Here is a 25,064-nt window from a genome sequence, read left to right as displayed (position 1 = left end):
TTCCCTAATATGAACAAAAATCTTACGGGGTTGGAACAACATGAGGGTGAGTAATTACTGACAGAATTTTAATTTTTGGGTGAACTATCCCTTTAAGTTCTTCCCAAAGTTGAGCCTCATTAAAAGACCTGCATGACTTGTCACAATTAAGCTTTGTAATTTCCTAAAGGTTTTCAATGGCACTGAGCATGGACACTTTCATTGCGTGCAGCTTTGTTGGAGATCGCTATAAAGTTGCAAAATACACATTTGATCTCCAATATTTGGTTAGATTACAATTAGATTATAATATAGCTAATACCTCCCACATAGTGATTTATTGAATTATAGGCTGGGAATAATGAGAGTAAGATTGGTAAGACCATTTGGCCATAAATGACGTCCAGCCAATTCTGTGTTTCATTGCGTCATGACAAATGATACAATTTGAATGTAGTGTATACGTTAGTTTTACTCCAAGCACAACATGAATACAAACTATTTAAAGAAGCAGACAATTTTCCTAGGACACCACTATGTAAACTGTTAAAAAAAAAATCATAACACTGACTTTGAACAAATTTGAAATTTATTGAAGACTTTTAAAAGCCAAGCCATCCCAAATGTTCACAACACTGTATCTGGATAATCACCGGTTGCATTGACATTTGCGAAATTATTGCACTTTTGTTAAAACTGAAAACCTGCTTTTTTTAATTTAAATATAAATCATGAACTTATTTATGCACCAGAAACAGAAAAGCCTGTGAGTGTACTTTCCAATAAAAAGTGTGTAAAACAAAACCACAGGTTCACATTTTGTACATATTACGCATAAGCAATAAATATCAGCTCTGCAAACAACTGTACAGTTTGTTTATTCTCATTATGATTTCAGAATTTCTTTTTTTTTGATTGAAGAAAAAAAGAAATCATCTAGTTAGAGTCTGTCAACTCTTGTAGGAAGTCCAGCATAATTTGAGCATAAGAAAGGCACTGCTGGTGAGGATTATAGTTCACATTTTTATACCAGGTCACTTTCCAAAACTAGCTGAAACCTTTAGGCTATATTACTGTGTAAAAGCCTGATTTGTTTTACTCCAAACTGCCGCATGCTTGGCATTAATGAGGTCACAAAGCTAAAGAGTCCTTGCTCAAATCAGTTGGATTTGATTCTCAAGATGACGATCTTGCTTCATCACTTCCTGTAGGAGGGTTTAGCTGATCCAGCAGCTCCAGGAAAAGGGAAACCCGCTGGGTGAGCGGGACGGACTTTTCAGCCCGTAGAAGGCTAGAATAGACATTCTTGTAGATCTTCACCTGCTCCTCTTCTTTACCACTGCATATGAAAACACAAAACCATCACACACAGAATTAAACACGACAAATGCTATTTATTTCTGTATGATCTGTTGCAGTGATTTTATCAGTGACAAAAAAAAATAGAAAATTGTAAAAAAAAAATAAAAAAATTAAAAAATCATTTACATGGAATAAATTAAATGATCAGAAATTAAATATCTAAAAATGTAAAACTTATTTTGTTTCAGTTAGTTCCAAAGGTACTAAAATGACTAAAACTGAAAAAAAAACATGAATACACAAAAAAAATACTCAAATTAAAATGTGTAATATTAAAACAAAAACTAATTCAAAATATTAACAGATTCTACGATAGTAATGATAATAAAACGACACTGATCTGTAGCATAAATTGAGATGGAATCCTTCCTTAAGTATATTGCTGGAGTATGTATATTTTTGTATCCCTCACCTGAGTTTACGTTTGCTTGCAGTGCTGAGTTTAATCAGTTGCAGCAACAGGAAGGAGAAACTGGGCTCGAAGACGCCAATTAACTTCACAACCTCTTCTGTGTTCAGCTCAGAGGAAGAGCTCTCTGAACCCTCATGGACTTCCTCAGGTTTGTCAGAGTCTTCTGCCGTCAATATCTGTCAACATACGTCACATAAGAGTGTAAAAGAGAACAATGATTATATAATCAAAATTATAATTATTATACAAATCAAAATCTTAAAATAATAATAATGTTAATAAAATACACCTTTATCCAAAGGGAATAACAATAATAATAATAGAAAATATATTAATAATTAATAAATAATAATAATAATAATAAACAATCTTAATATAATGCACTTTCATCTAAGACAACTAGAAATGAAATATTATTATTGTTATTTTAGTAATGATAATAAATATGAACAATCTTCAACTAATGATGTTACTATTAAACCCTTAAACATCTAATGAACTTACAAAGAAATTAGTATTATTAATAAATATATACATATATATATATATATATATAGCCCATCAAGCGATAAATGTGTCGATTAATTAATCAAATTAATTACGAATTAATCACACATCAATTTTGGCTAAAAAATGACTCCCCAAAACTCATTATTGTGTTAGACAGTTAGACGATAAAAGCATTGATTAGACATTAGAAAAAGTAGCTTTAGAAAGAAATATTTTGATTCAACATAGATTTTATTACACATGAACTAATCCATAATAGTAATTAACCATCTTAATATCAGAAACTTTTATCCATGTATTTAAAAATGATTAATAATAATAATAACAACAATAATTTGTGTGTATGTTTGTGTATATACTTTTTCCTGTTGCTCCAGCAGCTCTTTATGAATGAGTTTGAATGCGTGACGCGTTTCACTCATGATCTCCAGAGCTCCCGTCAAAGTTTTCAGCTTCACGGCACTGCTGTTCTGACCTGGAACACACAAGAGAACATCCAGTCTGAGGTCCAGCCTCTTACGGCTGATATTTCCTGCAGTGTGCCTTTCTTACCCGCCATGGTGAACTCAGCGAAGGCCACTCTCTCCAGAAGCGTGCGGAGCAGCTCACACGGAGCGTCACTCAGACTCACAAAGAGCCGCACAGCCTTACTGTAATGCTGCTCTGCCAGAGCTTTGTGCTGTTTACGAACGCTTTCGTCTCCGACCTGAGGGACAGAGAGAGAAATGGGAGGGACGGTCCACGTGGGAACATGTGTGCTGAAGACCCGTGTTTGATGATGGTGTACCTGGTTGCGGTAGCAGCTGTGGTACATTGAAGCCAGTCTATGGTGGATGGTGGCAGCTCTGTACTGGTAGAGCGGCTGGCGAGCGGACTCCGTGTGCAGGTCGCAGTACCTCAGAGACTTCATCATGGTCTCTGTGACTTCCCTCTCGATCTGAAACGCATTAGGCTCATGTCAAGTGGATTTCATCATGTCAGCAGTGTGTGCAGACTAAATAAAGTGTGTGTGTTCTACCTGTTCCTGTGCTTTACGGGATAGCGGAGCGTAATCCTGGAGGAGTGTGGCCAACGTGAAATAGGTAGTAGAGAGTTCCCAGTTTACAGAGTCCCAGACGGCTGAGTGACTCTCCCTGCAGCCCAGAGACTTCAGCGCCCTCTGATAATAATCTATCGCCTATTGAGGGAGACGGAGAGAAATTTTTTTTTAAAAATCTACCTTGTCTTATTATGATTTTATTACATATACATTAATTCATTTAGCAGACATTTTTATTATTTAAAGGCACTTAAAATTATTTGCATTATTATTCATGATAATAATAATAGTCACATTTACAACTTAATTATTATTATTATTATTATTAATACAAGACATTTTTATCCAAGTGATGTACAAATGTGAAACTATTATAATAATTATTATTATTAACAATCTTAATATAAGACACTTTTTATCCATCTACAAGATAAATTATTAATAATTTTCATTTGTAGGTGGATGAAAGTAGATAAATGTCTTATAATTATTGCATTAAGATTACAATTTTATTTATTACAATTACTGTATTAAGATTAATATTTATTATTAGTATTACTATTGTAACATTTTATTAACAATCTTAAAGAGCAACGTGCAGATTGAATTTATAACTGAATTAATACTTGATATTGTCTGAAGAGGTCTTTTAAAAACACATATGTAGAAATTACTAATGAAATCATATTTGATGTCGCACGTTGCTCTTTAATGTAATCATCTTAACAGAATACATTTATTCAAGGGATATACAAACAAGAAGTTTTTATTATTACTGATAATAATAAAATAAATATGAACGAACTTATATAATATAAGACACTTGTATCCACTTTTTCTCCATCTACAAGAAAAATTATTTTTAATAATATGTAGATGGATAAAAAGTAGATGAAAGTTTTGTGTAAAAAAGTATTATGATTATTATATTAAGATTGTTAATTTTTTATAGTATTTGTATTATTATATTTTTTTAATAAATATCTTAATATAGTAATCTTATTATTATAAGACACATGTATCCACTTGGTATTCATGTACAAAATCAATTATTATTATCATTGAAAATAATCTTAAGATAATAAAAATTGTTATAATGTTTGATTTTATATATATATATATATATATATATATATATATAAAATGTATTTATTTATTACAATAGGCAAATGAGAAGCCGTCTCATGCTGTCTTTAAGCACCTGAACGCCTGAATTGTTCAAGGCTGTATGCGTGTCTAACCTTGTTGTAGTAGAGAGCCTCTTCAGGTGAGAACTCCCCGCGGCTTTGCTCTGATGTCACGACGCAGTGAGCCTGAGCGCAGATCCGCATGAGTCGGCCGATGTTACACAGCAGCAGGGCTGTGTTTATGGAGTCTGAAATCATTTTAAAATCCTGCATGCCCTTCTCAAAATATGAAAAACTCTTCTTCCACAGCTCCTGCTCGGCCACGCACACACTCCTGCGCACTGGAGGAAGAAAAAGCTCTACTTCACACACAACTCTGGGTCAAAGGTTTGCTGTTTAAATCTAATAGCAAACAAAGAAGCACTCACCTCCTTCTTTCTCTGCCTGCATGGCCGCGGCCTGGTTCATGTAGAAGACGCCTATCTCGTTGCGGATGTTACCAAGCCGTTTCAGAACCTGACCCAGCTGCTCCTGTCCCAGGTCCTTCAGAACTCCTGAGGTCAAAAGGTCATGGGCGGCCTCATAACACTTGCTGCTGACGATCAGCTGGTACTCTGGGTCTGGGGCCAGATCAGTGGCCATGCTAAAGGCTGAGAGAGGAAAGAGAAATTTCACGTCTATTACGAGGAGTTTCAGTATCCCATCCACCCCCTGGGCACAGTGAAATCTCATTGTTCCATTAATAACAGCAGCTGTAATTAATATAATTATAATTCACAGCATCTTATGAACTTTTCAGTGCAGTGAGTGTGTGATCTAACGTTCAGACCTTGACAGGAGCTCTCGCGGTGCAGGCAGTGGAGGATCTCCTGGTCTTCTTTAGTCTGGTAGCTGTACTCCTCCAGATACGCAGCTCTGTTAGAGGCATTCTGGGCCAACATGAGCTGAACATCTCCACACAGAGACAGACACTGACAGTGGAACAGAAGCACCTCTGGGTGGAGACAACCACTGATGGAGCAGTACGCATCTGAGGAGAGAGAAAGCATATAGATCAGGTTTGAATGGCTCTAAATAAGCTGCTTTATTACACACTTTAAATTAAAAGTTCAAGAGAACATGTGCACATGCATAGCCTATACACTACCATTCAAAAGTTTGGGTAATATTGTTAAATATTATCACACTTAAAAATAAACGTTCTCTAATTGAATATATTTCTAAATGTAATTTATTCCTGTGATGCAAAGCTGAATTTTCAGCATCATATCTCTTGTCTTCAGTGTCACATGATCCTTCAGAAATCATTTTAATATGCTGATTTACTATCAATGTTGGAAATAGTCGTGCTGCTTAAATATTTTTGTGGAAACCATGAGGATTCTTTGATTAATAGAAAGTTCAAAAGAACAGCATTTACTTGAAATATAAATCTTTTGTAACTTTGGACCATAAATGCTGAATAAAAGTATTCATTTCTGTTCTTTTTTTGATTGGTAGTGCATGTCCTGAAGTTTCTGACATGTTCTTACCGTGGCACTGCAGAGCCAGTTTGATGTAGCGCAGTGCCCGGCCGTGCTTCAGCAGGTTGCTTGCAGCATCTGACAGGACGTAGTACGCTCTGGATGCTTTCAGGAACAGCTGCAGTTTTATTCGATGCTGCCATGTGCCCGGTAACATCCCGGAGCGTGTCGGCATCTTCAGTTCCTTGTTACACGGACCGACTGTGTAACCAAGATGACGAGTAATTCTGTAAGTGCTTTTCAAATAGTGGAAAACAATTGAGTTTCTGAGTTGATGAAGGGATGGGATTACTGACCTCTGTCCAGCAGCAGAGCAATCTCTTTCTCCACATCTCCAGCTCCATTCTGACTTCTCTCCTCATATTTTAGAGGGATGGGTGTGCTGGGGTCGGCCGCAGGAAGGTCACTCTCTTTCTTTATACTGTTGTCCACTGCTTTTAAACCCTACACACAGAAAAGGTAAAGCTTTACTTTGACAGAATGATAGAACTACAGACAAACAGAAAATTATAAGGATCAACTGATGGACAGAATGATAGAAAGAATGGTAGACAGATAGATAGCTCGACAGACAGACATATACGTACATACAAACAATGGTAGACAGCAAAGCAGATAGAAAGATAGCTGGATGGACAGACAGAAAAACAGAACAAACGACAGAATGATCAGAACAAATAGATAGACAGATTGATAGAAGACAAATTGATAGATCAAATGAAGGACAGAATGATAGATTGAATTGAATTGAATTGATAGAAGACAGACAGATACATACATACAATGGTAGACAGCAAAGCAGATAGATAGATAGATAGACAGACAGACAGACAGACAGACAGACAGACAGATAGACAGACAGACAGACAGACAGATGATAGATAGATAGATAGATAGATAGATAGATAGATAGATAGATAGATAGATAGATAGATAGATAGATAGATAGATAGATAGATAGATAGATAGATAGATAGACAGACAGACAGACAGACAGACAGACAGATAGATAGCAAAGCAGATAGATAGACAGACAGACAGATAGATAGATAGACAGACAGACAGACAGACAGATAGATATATAGACAGACAGACAGACATGATAGATAGATAGATAGATAGATAGATAGATAGATAGATAGATAGATAGATAGATAGATAGATAGATAGATAGATAGCAAAGCAGATAGATTGACAGACAGACAGACAGACATGATAGATAGATAGATAGATAGATAGATAGATAGATAGATAGATAGATAGATAGATAGATAGATAGATAGCAAAGCAGATAGATTGACAGACAGACAGACAGACGATAGTTAGATAGACAGACAGACAGATAGACAGACAGACAGATAGATAGATAGATAGATAGATAGATAGATAGATAGCAAAGCAGACAGACAGACAGACAGACAGACAGACAGACAGATAGATAGATAGATAGATAGATAGATAGATAGATAGATAGATAGATAGCAAAGCAGACAGACAGACAGACAGACAGACAGACAGACAGACAGACAGACAGACAGACAGATAGATAGATAGATAGATAGATAGATAGATAGATAGATAGATAGATAGATAGATAGATAGAGAGAGAAAGTACTTGACAATGGTAGTAAACAAAGTTCCATTCACTGTGTCCATAGAAAACTGACAACAAATATTAATCTAGCGTTCTCACTTTCAGAACGTAGCTGAGAACCAGTCTGCACTTCTCCTCCTTGTCTTGGGACACAGGAAATGCACAGTTGGGCTAGAAGGGAAGAGGAGTGTGGAGTCAGAACATTGTTAACATAATGCTGATGTAAATTCATAAAGCAAATTTTTGCAAATTTAGTAAAATGACCCTAAATTAACTGTTTTAACTTCTATTCTTTAGACAGCTTATATTCCATAATATCGAACTACAAAAGAGATCTCCTACTCTGATCTGATGTGTGCTCTTGTATTTCTCTGGAACTGACAGCTCCCAGACAGACTTGATGACGGCCACAGCTTTTGAGTCGTCCTGTGGCTCAGAGGAGCTCCTGTAGGAGCAGGTCTCATCATCATCATCCTCCTCCTCCTCTTCATCACTGTAGCTGTCTTCAGATCCCCCGCCCCTCAGTGACTCCCCGTTCCCCTCGTCTTCACTCACGTCGTCCAGCTGAAACAGCTCCGCCAGCATGTAGTGAGCAGACGCGATGATCTACACCAGCAAACAGAAGGAAACGCTCAGAAATCATGGACGACGACACAGGAAATATAATGAGGCTTCATACCTGTGGATGTCTCTCCTCATCCAGCAGTTTAGCACAGTTGAGCAACAGAGTTCTGATGGTCCCATAGTTCTTCCTGTTTTGGCTCTTCTTTAGCATCATGTTGCTGGCCACTCTGTTGTAAAAGAAAAAAACACCAGATTCCTCTCTGATACTGACTTAGGCAATGGAAACGGATTATGAGAAAAGTAGATATGAAGGTAAATCATACTTGTATAGAAGCACCGCTACAGGAAGCGTAAAGGGATTTTGGCATTTATCTTCTGCCGCCTCCTCACACAGAGTAGTAAGGTCATACAGCTTCACGATGTCACTTCCGCTAGCTGGATGGAGAAACAGATCCAATTTAATATATTGTTTATATATCGTTAACCTTATATATATTAGTGCTGTCAAATGATTAATCGCGATTAATCACATCCAAAATAAAAATTTGTGTTTACATAATATATGTGAATGCACTGTGTATAATTATTACATACAGTATATATATATATATATATATATATATATATGTACACTGTATATATAAATACACATGCTTGTATATATTTAAGAAATATTTTCATGTATATACTGTATGTAGATTAATATATAATTTATATTATATATATATAAATATTTTGTATATAAATAATATTTTTTTCTTAAATATACCTGCATGTGTGTGTATTTATATATATATATATATATATATATACACACACACACAGTGAACCCACATATTTTAACACAAAATTTTTATTTTGGATGCGATTAATCATTTGACAGCTGTGTGTGTGTGTTTGTGTGTGCGTGTGTGTGTGTGTGTGTGTGTAAAATCAAGAGCATAAGCCACCCACCCTTAAAAAGCCAGTACGTGTGTCCTTCTTTGGTACAGTTGGATTTCAGGAATGACAGGATATTCTGTGCAATGTCTTTCACAACCCGTGTTGAGAACGTCGAATTTTCCAAATCTGGGATGTCCTCTGTCTTTATCATTTCATATTTCTATAAACGAGAGTTAAACCATTAAGAAAATGAAAATTATTGTACATCAATATGTGCAAAACTAACAGATGGATTTAAAAATCACCAAATCATCTTACTTGCACAATGCCATTGACGTGAAAGCACATGACCAGCTCCGGTACATTACACATCAAATTATCCAGCCAGTAATCAATTCCTGTGAGAATGTTGATTGGTTTGTTGTTGTCCCTGTTAAGTCAAAACAAAGCGAAATCAAGATATTTAAACATAGGGATAGTATGTATAGTGTACACTAACGTTTAAAAGTTTGGGGTCGGTAAGATTTTTTTTTAAAAAAGTCTCTTATTCTCACCAAAATATAGTAATAAATACCGTTTACAATAACGTAAAATATTTCAAAATGTAATTTAACTCTGTGCTCATTACTCCAGTCTTCAGTGTCACATGATCCTACAGAAATCATTCTAATATGCTAATTTGCTGCTCAAGAAACATTAATCATTATTATCATTAATGTTGAAAACAGTTGTGCTGCTTAATATATTGGTGTAAACTATGATACCTTTTTTCCAAGATATATTGAATAAAAAGTTTTCATATTTTTTTTTGTCATTTTAAATCAATTTAATGCATCCTTGTTAAATAAAAGTATTAAAGAAACTCAAGAAAAACTTTCTGATCCCAAACTTGTGAAAGGTAGTGTATATAGTGGCTTTAGCATTGAAATGTAATTCATTTGTAAATAATTCACAACCAGATAAATATATCCTAAAAATAAATGAGATGACACAAAAAACATAATCTAGGACACTAACCTGAGCCGTAAACTGACTGCTGGGTAGCGACCACCTCCAAATATGGGCATATTTGATCCCACAAGCATGTGAATGTCCTCAAATGTCCATAAAATATTCCGGACAAAGTCATTCTTCAAACCCTGAGAGAGTCAGAGAGATAAAGAAAAATGCCAAGTTAAAATACAAATAGATATATATTGTGCTGTACAATGTAATTGTGATTTACTTTTATCAATTGAGTAAAAAAAAACTATATATAAAGTAAATGTGAAATTAAAGGGATGTTAAAAATAAAATGACTCGTAAATGTAAGTACACATTGATGGCCTAAGACACGAAATGAACGGTTTGTGTGAGAAAACAAACAGTATTTATATCGTTTTTACCTCTTGTAACCACAGCCACAAAGCCCTCAGATCGCTGTGGTTACAAGAGGTAAAAACAATATAAATACTGTTCGTTTTCTCACACAAACCGCTCGTTTCATGTCTTAGGCCATCAATGTGTACTTACATTACGAGTCATTAAATCATGTTTAATCTGGACTTCTCTGTGCATGCTCTTTGAGGTGGTGACCATAGACCTCTGTTATGTGACTGACAGACATGAACGGTTTGACCTAAAAATATCAAAATTGAAACTACTGCGAAAACAAAGACACCTACATCTTGGATGCCCTTGAGGTAAGCTAAAACATACCAAAAATGAATTTCAAAGTGAACTATCCCTTTAAATGTTTACACAAAAAGTAAATATCTTAATTAATGAACTTGTGAAGTGTGATATAAATAGGAAGAGTAGATATTTTTCAACAGTGTCATAAAGGCACAACTTGATTTGACTTTGGGTGTTAGGGAATGTTGGGTAAATACCATTACCTGGCTGTTTTCTCCTTCATTGAATAGCGTGGGTAGATTCTGTTCTTTAGGAACTGAAGACACATGACCTAAAGTATATGTATCCACCTGCTCCTGAAAGACACGAGTGGACAGGACGATTCAGCCTCAAACACACTGATAACACATGAGATGAGAAGTAGAGGAAAGGCTGCCCGAACCTCCTTGGGTATTGCAGACTCCTCTGAATCGGTAGTGGAACTGTTGAAGGTGGCGGGCCAAGACGGTCCATCTGCCGCCGTCCCACAACCCTCCTCTGCCGCCTGATCTGTATCTGATGGCACAGGCACCGCAGTCCCATCACTGTTAATACTGAAACACAGGAGAGTACTGTGGGTGTAAGTCATGGAAATCAATGCTTTCATGAGATGATAACTGTGTAAAGTCAGTTCTCACCTGTAATAGAGAAACTTTGAGAGGATGGCTTTCTCATTCCAGTGCTCTTTACTTTTTTTCTTTCTCTGCCACTTTTGGTCAATGAGACGCTGGTAAAACTCCTTCAGCCACGTCCAGTCACCAGTCTACAGGGCGGTTGCAATGTTTGTTTTATTTTATAGAAGTCTTAGGAGGGCATTAACACTCTTGTCATGAACAGGATAACTAAATGTTTTACTACTATATAATTCAGTATTTAGATTTAGGGTTTGGGGAATTGCCACCAGGTGATGCATTTAGAGGCTCCTGAACAAAAAAATTGTATACCTGTGATGACCTCATGAAGAGTTCCTGAATGTCCAGTTCATCTAGTAGTAAAGTGCTGCCCACTCTGTGAACAGCCATACTGACATGAGACTTACTGTAGGGGATCTTCAGCAACTTCTTGATATTCTGTAAATGAATAAATAAATAATAAATAAAATAAATATATAATAAATAAATAAACAATTACATATACAGTATATATATATATAACCAATAAATCAATACATTCATTTGATAAAAAATATAGTAAAAGCAAAAAAGTGATATATTTCTACAATTTAAGAAAACTGTTTTCTATTTTAATATATTTTAAAATGTAATTTATTCCTGTGATGCAAAGCTATATTTTCAGCATCATTACTCCAAATTTCAGTGTCACACGATTCTGAACAAATCAGAATCAAGTGTTCTAGAAAGCCATTTCATATGTTATTGTTTCATATAAGAAAAAAAAAGAGTTTGCATTCACAATAAAACAGACTCACCTCTGAATCAGATACAACATCAACATCATCACCTATACAGTCGATGAAGTCGTACGCCATCCCAAAACTACAATCAACAAAGAAAACACGGAAAGATCATCTTTACTAACATTTCAATATGCAAACTCACATTAAATATAAGGTCCTATTTTATATTAAGGCCTGGTTTCACAGACAGGGCTTAGATTGAGCCTGGATTAATTTGGACATTTAAGTTACTTTTCTAAAACGGCCTTAGAAATAAACACGGTGTAAATCTTGAGACAAAACAATAGCACTAACATATTTTAACATATCGCAGTACAAGTTGCTTTCAGTTAAAACAGCTTAAACATGCATTTTAGTCTGGGACTAGCTTAAGCCTTGTCTGTGAAACCTGGGGTAAGTATCTTTACGATGTACTAAGATATAAAATAATCATTTGATACAATGCCCTTATCGTATTGTTTGTTAAATTGTACAATACCTGCATATTATTGCATCAGTAATTAATTTCCAAAATTAAATCTATAATTACACTACTGACCCTTTTATTAAATTAAGGTTTTTGATGAAAACATTCCAGAATTTTTCTCCATATAATGGACTTCAATGGGAACCAAAAAGTTTAAGATCCAAAAGAGAGTTTCAGTGCAGTTTCAAAGGGCTATAAATGATTTCAGACGATGAATAAGGGTCTTATCTAGCAAAACGATCGCTCACTAAAAAAATAAATAACAAAGTTTAAGTTTTATAAGCTCAAATGCTCGCCTTGCTCTGTTCTGTGATGCGCGTTCGTGACTCTCCTGTTCAAACTCGTTCATCAAAATGAACAGATCTTTTTGAGTCAATTCGTTCATTTCGTTTCTTGAATTAACCAAATGACTCGAAAATATATTTGTTCATTTTGATGAACGAGTTCGAACAGGAGAGTCACGAACGCGCATCACAGAACAGAGCAAGGCGAGCATTTGAGCTTATAAAACTTAAACTTTGTTATTATTTTTTTAAATGAGTGATCGTTTCGCTTGATAAGACCCTTATTCATCGTCTGGAATCGTTTAAAGCCCTTTGAACAGTTTGCAGTTTGCACTGAAACTCATTTAGACCTTAAACCGTTTGGTTCCCAATGAAGTCCATTATATGGAGAAAAATCCTGGAATGTTTTCATCAAAAACCTTAATTTCTTTTCGACTGAAGAAAGAATGACATGGACATCTTGGATGACATGATGGGGGTGAGTAAATTATCAGCAAAAGTTTTTTTTAAAAGTGAACCACTCCTTTAAACCTAACCCGTATCTCACCTCACCTTTTTTTATGTAAGTGCATAGTAGTTAAAGACACCTAACATGAAGTGTGACCAAATAACATGTAGCAGTCGTACCTGGAGAAGGGTTTGCTTTTCCTGCTGGTCCCGAGTACGGTGGTCCCCGCGGGGCCCAGGTGAGCGTTCTCTCGCAGCCAGTTTGCAGGTGGCAACTTGAGGTCGGTCTTCTCCTGCAGTAATGCATAGGAGGTGGGGGGTGGAGCGGCCGAGTACTTCACTACCGCACGACTCTTCACTTCATTGTTGCCCAGACAAATGACCGCCTCCTAGAGAAGAAATAACAAATATTTCAAACACAACTATTAGGTTTGTTGTTGTTGTTTATCTGTTAATGTACAGCACTTTGGTCAACCTTGGTTGTGTTTAAATGTGCTTTATAAATAAAGTTGGTATGGTATGGTATGGTAGGTTGCAAGTCACCATTCACCTCAATAGGACTAGACTGATGATGATACAAACCAGACACATTTCCATAATAAACAATATGCAACCTAAACACACACACACGTGATCAATGCAACTGGACAGTGTGAAATGCAGCTGTCTTTCATCTAAATAGTGTTGGATTATGATGTTACAGTAAGTCTGGACCTGTTTGTTGTCTTCATTGGCAGTGCTGCTGTGATCCTCCTCATGTCCGGGATCTGAGTCTGTCTTCTTATCCTGAGAGCTCATATTCACCACACTCATCCATCCAGAAACGACGGTTTACACGAAAGCAACGTCCAAAATACACAACCACCGATTCTTTTCCTAATAGACTGTAAGTGACCACAAATCTGCTTTACAAAGTGCACACATCACATCTACTACAGCACCACACAGCAGACCATGTTGCTTCTTTCAGCAAGTCTTTCGCTATTTTAGCTTAAATATCGATAACACGTCCGTCTGATTTACTTGATAACTATCAGATAACAAGAAGATTAAAACAAATTATGTTTTCAAGGTAAAATATGTTGCCTATCATCACCTGGCAGCTTCTCAGTGATCACAAGTTGTTACTGTACCTCTCACCCGGAAGTATACGTGACGTCAGCGAAGCCTTTTTCTAGAAAAGAGTGGAAAGATGTAGAAATGCGTGTTTTTTTTTTTTACAATAACACTACATATCCCTTAAACACAGTACTATAAATATATTATATATTTCGAATTTACGCTATATATATATGTGTGTAATAAATATTCACACTACATATACGGTTTATTTGTATTACTTTTTACATAAACAACACATTTTACGTAAACTTACATATTATTAATATAACTACGTTACTTTTTTTGTTTTGTATTATTAGCCTATAATAAATAATTATTTTAATCCACGATATTATTAGGCTATCGGAAGTATTGCATTTTGTATTGTAGGGCAATAAATCAATTTTATATATTATTTTTACGTTACTTATTTTATTAAAATGCTATTTTAATCCTCGATATATTTTCACACGTTGCATGTTAATATGTATTTGTTGTGATTCTGATCAAGAATAGCGTGTGTGTTCCGTTGCCATGGTTTCAAAATCACTGTGCTCTCACCTGAGTTTACCTACTGAGTTCGTCAGTCAGTGGCGTTTGGGAAAATGTAACTTTTAGTTGGGTGTTTATTTTAAATTCTTGCTGTGACAATGAATAAAGGAGGCAAGAGATATTTTAATAAGAAGCAGAGCGGAAACTGGGTAGGATAACCACACTTGACTTTACTCATGCGTTTGAGCTCATTTTTTTTTTTTTTTTTTTACACAATAAAATGTTTCCATTTTACATTTCTTTCTTTCTTTCTTTCTTTCTTTCTTTCTTTCTTTCTTTCTTTCTTTCTTTCTTTCTTTCTTTCTTTCTTTCTTTCTTTCTTTCTTTCTTTCTTTCTTTCTTTCTTTCTTTCTTTCTTTCTTTCTTTCTTTCTTTCTTTCTTTCTTTCTTTCTTTCTTTCTTTCTTTCTTTCTTTCTTAGTCCGTCAGTCAGTCAGTTATTCATTTGTCTTTTTTATGTTTTCTAGTTCGTTCACGCTGGTTTGTCTCGGACTGGATGTGGACAGTCACGTGATCTGTGCACGAGCACAGGTTCAATGTTGACACATGGAGTTCCTCAACCCCTGACTCAAACACAGGATCGATATCCCAAATTATTCATAAATTCTGAAAAGGTCAGTCATTGCTATTAAAATAGATTGATATTTTACAGTGCAATGCCCATCTACAAACCACTTGCAGATTGCAAATTGATTTTTTTGGAAATATATTTTTTTTACTTCTTTACTCAGTGCAATTTAATCTGGATTATGTAATCAGATTCAAAAATAAGTTGTACTTGTAAGTAGATTTTATTACATTTTAAAGGAGCCTACAAGTAATTACTTTTTTATTACATGATTATTACATTATTCATCATATTTATTCTACCTTCTAGTCCAGGTCTTTTTTTTATCTTATACATTTTCCTTTTTAAAAAAGCCTATCTTCCAAATCAGATCAGCCACTTAAAACTCAGACCCACACCATATGATCTCTGGATTTACACAAATCATTTCACATTTACGTAACAAGTGTATTCTCAACATTGCAACCTTGTATGTAATCCGCTCCTCCAAACACATGAATTAGCCTATTATTTGAATTATCACTGGAAGGCTCTTGTCCTTCAAACATATCAAAATGTACAAATTCCCATCATTTCATATTTCGGCCTACATGTAATGCAGGGATTCCTTGAAGCAAGTCATTAGATTTTATGTTAAGTTATAAAATAAAAATAATTTAAAATAATAAAATAAAAAAATCAATTAAATTAACAATAATAATCCATAAATTTAGGTCCATGGTTTTATGATGTCGGTTAATGGTCACATGACATGCAGGTAAACAAATAAAATGAAATGTAGTAAATGTTTTTAAGGTTATTTATTTATTTAAATTAGAAATTTTTATGATTTTATTACTTAATAGCTTTTCTTTAAAATCACAAACCCCCTGCAGTTCCTTCTCCTTCTCAAACATCAGTGTAATATTTAATGCACCTCATGATGTTATGTTGTTGATAACCAAGAATGCCATATATTTTCTTTCTCTTTGTATTTTTATATCAATATTGTTATCCTATGCTCAAATCAATGTGATAAATGAGTAGAAAGTAATCTAAAAAGTAGTCAGATTATTTAATGTAATGGATTATTTTTGTCATGTAATCTGGAATCAGTAACCGACTACAATTTGTATCATGCTGATCAATTCAGTCTTTCTGTTGCAGAAAACAATGGGTAGAGAATACCCCTTGTCAGCGCATGATAACCGCACAGCACTGCAAAACACTATACATGTGTATGATCGGGTGAGTTCATCATTACAATAAACAGTGATTCTATATGTTATATTTCATGTCTTTATACTCACTTTATTTCACTTTATGTGTGAAGGGTTTAGGCCGTAAAAAATGTCTTGAAGAGCATCGCCAGCATAACACTCATCTCTGCCATCATTATGACACCTTGAGTCCGGTTAGTGCAGCAGCAGCCCAGTGGGAGAACTCAACTTATCGGACCGACTTCCTGCCCAAACAGGAAACAGAGGGCAGAAAGGACCCAGTCAGAAGGCGCTTTCCCAGAGATCACTCGGCGAGGTCTCAGATGAACGCTAAGGCTCAGGCCGGGGAGAGTTTCATGTGGTTTGGAAGGGACGACTCTAACCAGTACACTCCACTAAGTGTTCTAGCAGCCACCAACCACTCCCTAACTCCCTAAATAAGACAATCAGAGAAGATCTGACAGTTTATGACACTAAACATGATGCTCTGGGCGGGGGAATTTCTGAGAGGCTGCTCACTGCAGAGCCATGGGTGGAGCGTGAAGTCCTAGATGTAATTTGGGAGCTAGAAGGTCCAACCACACCACAACCCTACCCATAACTCTTTCCCTCCACCCATTAGATCCACAGAGGTGGAGCTGGGCGTCTTTGTCTCTGCAGTGAGTAGCACCACTTGGAATTTCCTGGCAAGTGTCATTTTCTGATTTTACCAGCAGAGGTCAGTCTCTCTTATTTTAGTCTGTCTGTGCCACTCAACTGGCATCATTCAACGTTATATTTGCAGTGTTACACATTTTGACATGTTTCATTCTGTAAAGAAGAGCATCAGTGTTGAATGCATACCGTATAATAAGAAAAAATAAACATTTCCAGCCCAGTCTTATTTACCCATTTTTTTTAATATAGAATATACACTCACCTAAAGGATTATTAGGAACACCATACTAATACTGTGTTTGACCCCCTTCCTCCTTCAGAACGGCCTTAATTCTACGTAGCATTGATTCAACAAAGGTGCTGAAAGCATTCTTTAGAAATGTCGGCCCATATTGATAGGATAGCATCTTGCAGTTGATGGAGATTTGTGGGATGCACACCCAGAAGCTCCCGTTCCACCACATCCCAAAGATGCCCTATTGGGTTGAGATCTGGTGACTGTGGGGGCCGTTTTAGTACCGTGAACTCATTGTCATGTTCAAGAAACCAATTTGAAATGATTCGAGCTTTGTGACATGGTGCATTATCCTGCTGGAAGTAGCCATCAGAGGATGGGGACATGGTGGCTGTAAAGGGATGGACATGGTCAGAAACAATGCTCAGGTAGGCCGTGGCATTTAAATTACAGCCAATTGGCACTAAGGGGCCTAAAGTGTGCCAAGAAAACATCCCCGACACCATTACACCACCACCACCAGCCTGCACAGTGGTAACAAGGCATGATGGATCCATGTTCTCATTCTGTTTACACCAAATTCTGACTCTACCATCTGAATGTCTCAACAGAAATCGAGACTCATCAGACCAGGCAACATTTTTCCAGTCTTCAACTGTCCAATTTTGGTGAGCTCTTGCAAATTGTAGCCTCTTTTTCCTATTTGCAGTGGAGATGAGTGGTACCCGGTGGGGTCTTCTGCTGTTGAAGCCCATCCGCCTCAAGGTTGTGGGTGTTGAGGCTTCACAAATGCTTTGCTGCATACCTCGGTTGTAACGAGTGGTTATTTCAGTCAAAGTTGCTCTTCTATCAGCTTGAATCAGTCGGCCCATTCTCCTCTGACCTCTAGAATCAACAAGGCATTTTCGCCCACAGGACTGCCGCATACTGGATGTTTTTCCCTTTTCACACCATTCTTTGTAAACCCTAGAAATGGTTGTGGGTGAAAATCCCAGTAACTGAGCAGATTGTGAAATACTCAGACCGGCACCAACAACCATGCCACGCTCAAAATGTCTTAAATCACCTTTCTTTCCCATTCTGACATTCAGTTTGGAGTTCAGGAGATTGTCTTGACCAGGACCACACCCCTAAATGCATTGAACTGCCTTGTGATTGGTTGATTAGATAATTGCATTAATGAGAAATTGAACTAGTGTTACTAATAATCCTTTAGGTGAGTGTATATATACAATATTGCAGTATTTATGATAGTATTATACATTCAAATCTTAATCTTTGATCAAAATAACTCCCCTCCCTCTTTCAATGCTATCTCTTCTCTAATGATGCGCGAGGGCAGGGCAACCTGTCACTCATATGACATCCACCAATAGCAAACCACACAACCCTCCAAATAAAGTCCCGCCCTACATTTTTTTCCTGTTTGAGAAGCCGATTCACTCATATGTCGCAATAGGGAAGAAAAGACTATCACAACTTCCATTTTATGCTGACTTTAACCTTTTCTTAGCCTATAAGAATTAATAATGTTTCATAAAAATAGCTGCTATGTGAGATTACTGATGTCTCTTTTCGCGTAGAGATCTTCACAGAAATGCTATATGGGAATATTTAAAATTAAACGGCCTTTTAATGTGGCATCTTATGTGGTTCAAAGTGAGAAACGGGTATTTGTGGGGATATAAGTGTAAAAAGCTCAGTGACGTTTGGGCTAAAGATTAGTATCCTGCCTTTGAAAGAGATTAAACAGTGAGCGGCGTTACATTATCTCAGCTTCAAAGAGAGTCCGTAAGATTGCCATCTTGCATTTGAAACGGCAGCTGTGTTGCTATATGTGCGCACCTGGAAAAGAGCAACGAGGAGAATCCTCTGTGGGCTTTACAGATTTCCTTCAAAAATGTGTCCAGATAGCAGAAACACTGGGAGAGATATTAAGGGATTTGCTCCTCGTTTTTTAGCCCCATTCTGGAATGCAATCCAAGAAAATGACATCCAATTAAGTATTTATTTATTTGATGGTAATGAAGTTTTACACATTACATTTCCTTCATAACCTATTCATGAAAGATAAGACATGTTGCCATGGTGATGATGGCACAGAGAATTCTCTTAACATTGTCTGTTCTGTTAATATTACTATATTAATATTCTGTTCTGACTTACTCTGGTTCTGGGCAAGCCTTGGTTTTCCAAATGTACATTGATCTTGATATTATTTGTCTCTGTGTTGCTGTTTATTCAAAGCTCGTCGCAATTCTGTGTTGAAAGACATGTTGAAAAATAGATTGCTGGACACAAGCTGATGGATTTGAATTGAATGCAGAATAACCCGGTTGAGATCAAAGACCTGCGTCTCATTGAGATTCATCTTTTATCGCACTGCCACTTTAAAGGTCCCGTACACACCAACAACCATCTGAGTTGAGCTTAAAAATAAACGTGTTTCCTTCATATTAAAGTTTTCAATATGGTCACATTTCCGCGTGGGAACTAATGTTTTAACCGTCAAAAAATCATGAAAGGATAGTCGGATGTCAAGGTACATTAGAATGCATTATGAGTTAATAGACTAGATTAATCAGCATAAATCATTTCTGAATAAGAGCCTTAACTTAATTCCAACCTAATCGCTTCATTTCACTGGCCTCATTATAATTAATTTTGCCAGGTATTGAATTAATGAAACAGTCTGGCGTGTTTTACATGAGAGGTCAAGACAAATAACGTGGTCCATACCGTTCTATCTGATTAAATAATTAGTGCATATTAACAATCTAATTAGCCTTTTTTTCCCAAGACAAGTGTAAGCAAATGCTTCTTTGTAATGTAGAAATTAATTCAGTCCGATGTTACATTACAATACGTGTGTGATCTGCTGTACACTATCAGAAATAAACGGACTAAAACTATCACTGGGGTGGTAGGCTACCCTTTCAAAATGTAGGCTACACCTTTGTACCTATAGAGTGCATAACTTAAAGTTACATTGTTTCCTATATGTTACACTGTAAAACAATTGTTGTTGGTTAGTGGTTAAAGGGATAGTTCATCCAAAAATGAAAATTCTGTCAGTGTTTACTCACCCTCATGTTGTTCCAACCCCGTAAGACTTTCGAAGACTTTCATTTTTGATGAAATCTGAGAGCTGGATCACTCCTCCATAGGTTTCTTGAGGGATTGAAACTGGCCGGCCCCCATAAAGTTCTTAAAGACATCGTTAAAATAATCAAAGTGACTACAGTGGCTCGATCTTAAGTTTATCAAGCGACGAGAGTACATTTTGAGCGCAAAACCCCCCAAAAATAACGACTTTATTTCAACGATTCACTTGTGGGCCTCTAGTCAGTTAACGTAGTGTGATAGCGTAGAGCTGCGTCACGCTTAGGCTCACTATTGGCCGACGCTGGTCATGTGTGTGATGCGTGTGACGTACAACAACAGAATCTGTTAAACTAGTGAACTCACTCGACAGACTGATCTCATGAAATGGCGTATGAATGACACACCAATTCGTATTTCCATTTTTTACTTGCTATCAACACGCATAATTGCTTTTTATGAACGCTGTGTTTATTAAGCGTGTTTATGAACGCCGTTGACTCAACGTTACATTACTGTATATATAAATATATGACCTACCCCGACCACGCCCCTAAACCTACCCGTCACTGGGTTTAAAAGCATTTATGAGTCTTTCCCTACCATCTTAGGGAAAAAAAATATCGCTCCCAGATGTAGATCTACATTTTGCTTCGTTTCGCTCGGACATTTAACGGCGTGTATGTACACGCGGAATCACTCGAACATTTAACGATACACGCATACATGCGGATTCAAGCGGATAGCTCAAAATGCGTATAGATAATGTTTACGCAAAAGTCATGATGTCATGTTGCACTCGAGGCCCACAGAGAAGGAAATGAATAGTTGAAATAAAGTCGTTATTTTGGTTTTTTTGGTGCACAAAAGTACTCTCGTCGCTTGATAAACTTAGGATTGAACCACTGTCACTTGGACCATTTTAACGATGTTTTTAATAACTTTTTAGGGGAACAAGTTTCAATCCCTCAAGAAGCCTATGGAGGAGGGATCCAGTTCTCAGATATTATAAAAAATATCTTAATTTGTGTTTCGAAGATGAACGAAGGTCTTACGGGGTTGGAAAAACATGAGGATGAGTAATTACTGACAGAATTTTCATTTTTGGGTGAACTATCCCTTTAACTTAAAAATTAAAGTCCTTCTGTCAATCATTTTATCCCTTAAAACTCATCTTTGATCAGCAAAATTACATATTTAAGCGATTTTTCCCCCCAGAGATACACTAGTTGATGATTACATGGTAACGTGATTGCTTACAAGGTTGTTTGTGACATCAGAAACACTGACGATTTCAAACTGCTTTTTTGAAACTGTATTTTGTTCACTGCCGTTTTAAGGAGAAAATACTCAGCAATGGTGTTGACTTGTCAATTTATACATGGTTTGTCTTAAAGCATGTTAAAAACACAACATAGACATATAAACAATATTTTCACCACAGGGGGGAGTGTAAGTTACCTGGTTGGGTACTTTAAAATTTTGTTGAGTTAATACTAAACTCTAATAAAATCTCCTTTGGTGTAATAAATAGAAACTTAATAAATGATGTTTGCACCACATGAATTATCTAAAGTGTACATAGTATACACAGCTGTCTCTGACAGCTTTTGTTGCATTTTTTTTCTGAGATCGTACTTTTGATTTCCATTCATTATTATTCATATGGCAAAATCCGGTTATGTTTTCTCCTAGTCGACAGCATCTTTCCCTTGACACTGTTATTGTGAGATATCACTCACTGTCGCCTCTCAGCCGCACATCCTTGTTTTTCAGCTCGGCCCTGTGATAACTCTGTCTAACCTTGAGAAATGGCTGCAGGAGACCCGGCACACACCAGAATAAACCTTCTTAGTGATGAAATATTCATTCAAATGAGGTGGAGAGGGCTGCTGCATTAGAATAAGTCATTGTTAAAAGATTGCTCACATTCGTAGAGGCCTACAGTGCATCATTGTGAATAGATCAGTCTAAGAGGATGTTTTAACACAGAAAAACTCAGTGTACTTTGATAAAAGTCGGTACTCTGTGCTGCACCGGTTCACTCAAGTGCGTCCCGCATTTTACAATCACTGAGTCATCACAAGTGAAATGAGAAATGAAAACAGCAGTGGACTCAACCTCTGGAAAATGTTATTGTTCCTCAGAAACAAATGGAAAGGAATGAAGTTTTAGCACATGAAATGATTTTGTGGTTTCGTTTTAGGCTTGTGAGGTGTTGTGTAGCCTCACCTCTTTTCAGTTTGTATTTCCACAACATGAAGGTAAGATCTTACAGATTTATGAATGAATCTTCCCGGTCTACTGCATGTGTCATGACATCTGCTTAAAACATTAAAATGTTCTTGATAACTTTTGGGAACTCTATAATACGTAAATAAACTTCAGCTAATTATTCTTAAAGAGCGATGCCATAGAAATATATAGAGCTACAGCAAAAACTGATGGTTTAAAGATGGTTGCGCACTAGTTTCTCTGGCACATAAGGTCTATAGCAAGGACATTTTTTCTTCATTTATCATTTTAGTGTAAGCAGAGTCACACTTTGACTAGCTACTATGACTTTTGCCTCAATTAACTCCTAATTAATGCTAATTAATAGTGAGTAAGGTATTTGTTAAGTTTAGGAATGCAGTAGGATTAAGGGATGTAGAATATGTGTTTTATAGGAACTAATAAACAGACAATATCATAGTAATATGCATGCTAGCAACTGGTTAATAGTGAGAATTGGACTCTAAACTAAAGTGTTACTGCAATAAGTTATGTTGTCCTGATGAAATGCCAATAGATTGGAAATAAATATCTAAAATAAACGTCTTTTTTTTTCTTTTTTTTTTTAACTAAAAAGAACATTTTGTGTGTTGGAAAGTTTCCATGACCTTTACCGTGATCTAACCCTTCCTTCATTGAAGCACAGATGCCAGAAAAGAGCATTATTTTTAATGGTGTATGTATGAATCTCTATTGACAAGTTTTTAAAGCACATTGAGTTATTTTGATGCATTTAATTAACTACATGTATCCACTTGAGGAGCTAATGGATAATGTGACATTAAAGGGTTAGTTCACCCAAAAATGAAAATTATCCTGTAATTGAATCAACCTCAAGCCATCCTACAGTGTAGGTGTATATGACTTTCTTATTTCAGCCGAACACAGTTGGACTGAATAGAGCCTGAGATTTTGAAGCCCAAAAAAGTGCATCCATCCATCATAAAAGTAACCCATTCGGCTCCATGGTATTAAGCAATATATTTTTGTAATAAATAAATAAAGATATTAGGGCTGTCAAACAATTAATCGCGATTAATCGCATCCAAAATAAAAGTATTACATTGTGTATAATTATTTTGTGTATAAATAAATACACACATGCATGTATATTTAAGAAAAAATATTATATTTTAAAATATTATTTATATATAAAATATGTATATTTATATAATATAAATTATATCTATATACATGAAAATATTTCTTAAATTTATAAAAGCATGTGTGTGTATTTATATATATAAAATAATTATACACAGTGCACGTGCACCCACATATATTATGTGAATACAAACTTTTATTTTGGATGTGATTAATCGTGATTAATATATACATTTATAATTTTATAAACTATAATCACTGGCTTCTAGTAATGGCCTTACTCGAGTCCAGTACCGGCGGAAGAGTGACCTCTCCGATGCAGTTCGGCTGAAAGTTATATAAACTATGGGATAAATGTCATTTTTGGATGAACTATTCCTTTAAGGAAAGTCTCTATTTACGTTAATTAATCAAAGAAACTGCTAACTTGATTTATCTGGCTGTTGAGCTAAAAACAAAATATCAAACCTGCATCATTCCCAGTGGAGATGAGCGCAAATGTTGTGAATGAATTAATTAGCCTAGCTACGTTTTTGTGAAAGTGTCATAGTTTTTGATGGGCAAATCATTATGTATATATGCAGATATATGCAGGTTGTAAAGCAAAGGGTTAAAGACAAACCTTAAGAGTAAAATGATTCTGAATTAGCATTTTGAACTCAGAGAGGCAGAATGTAAAAGTGCTGAATTTGGGGGAAATTCATGATGAGTTTAGAGAGTCTGTGGATAAAACATATGCAACAATAACCCTGACTTAACACATTTGTGTTGTATTATCCAGCTTTGCATATATATATCTTTCCCCCGATGTCACAGTTTTTTCATGCCGCATTTTTTTGGCCCTATATTTTTGAATTACAATATTTACACATGCACTAGACCAGAGTATATGTAGAAAAATACATCTGATTTATTGTCAGAATTTATTGTCAATTTGTGAAAGTGTTTGTGTTTATCGGCTACTAAAAATGATGTCAAGGTGGCTGTCTTGTAAAATAAACTACTCTGATTTTG

General features: G+C 36.0%; 2 protein-coding genes and 1 pseudogene across 2 annotated transcripts; 1 reads left to right on the top strand and 2 right to left on the bottom strand.

Annotated features, from left to right (window-relative positions):
• Positions 1 to 550: 550 nt before the first annotated feature.
• Positions 551 to 14,415, bottom strand: edrf1 (erythroid differentiation regulatory factor 1). Its single transcript, XM_039681821.2, has 25 exons — positions 13,974 to 14,415; positions 13,440 to 13,648; positions 12,075 to 12,141; positions 11,590 to 11,715; positions 11,284 to 11,408; positions 11,049 to 11,199; positions 10,870 to 10,962; positions 10,010 to 10,131; positions 9,311 to 9,422; positions 9,065 to 9,212; positions 8,434 to 8,545; positions 8,226 to 8,337; positions 7,889 to 8,152; positions 7,646 to 7,717; positions 6,249 to 6,396; positions 5,962 to 6,153; positions 5,259 to 5,459; positions 4,858 to 5,079; positions 4,544 to 4,770; positions 3,282 to 3,440; positions 3,051 to 3,200; positions 2,816 to 2,969; positions 2,623 to 2,738; positions 1,754 to 1,929; positions 551 to 1,318 (listed from the first exon to the last, which is right to left on the bottom strand). Exons 1-25 carry the CDS (start codon positions 14,070 to 14,072, stop codon positions 1,156 to 1,158), a joined length of 3,720 nt encoding a protein of 1,239 aa, XP_039537755.2. The 5' UTR covers positions 14,073 to 14,415; the 3' UTR covers positions 551 to 1,155.
• On the bottom strand, positions 6,420 to 7,633 carry LOC148973486 (uncharacterized; annotated as a pseudogene).
• A 342-nt stretch (positions 14,416 to 14,757) lies between the features above and the next one.
• tex36 (testis expressed 36) lies at positions 14,758 to 17,555 on the top strand. The gene is made up of 4 exons (XM_039681856.2): positions 14,758 to 15,061; positions 15,379 to 15,525; positions 16,626 to 16,706; positions 16,792 to 17,555. Exons 1-4 carry the CDS (start codon positions 15,011 to 15,013, stop codon positions 17,113 to 17,115), a joined length of 603 nt encoding a protein of 200 aa, XP_039537790.2. The 5' UTR covers positions 14,758 to 15,010; the 3' UTR covers positions 17,116 to 17,555.
• Positions 17,556 to 25,064: the final 7,509 nt, after the last annotated feature.

The sequence above is a fragment of the Pimephales promelas genome, chromosome 15 (genome assembly GCF_988280905.1).
Source record: "Pimephales promelas chromosome 15, fPimPro1.hap1.1, whole genome shotgun sequence".
Taxonomy (NCBI): domain Eukaryota; kingdom Metazoa; phylum Chordata; class Actinopteri; order Cypriniformes; family Leuciscidae; genus Pimephales; species Pimephales promelas.
This window is presented reverse-complemented; position numbering and strand designations above follow the sequence as displayed.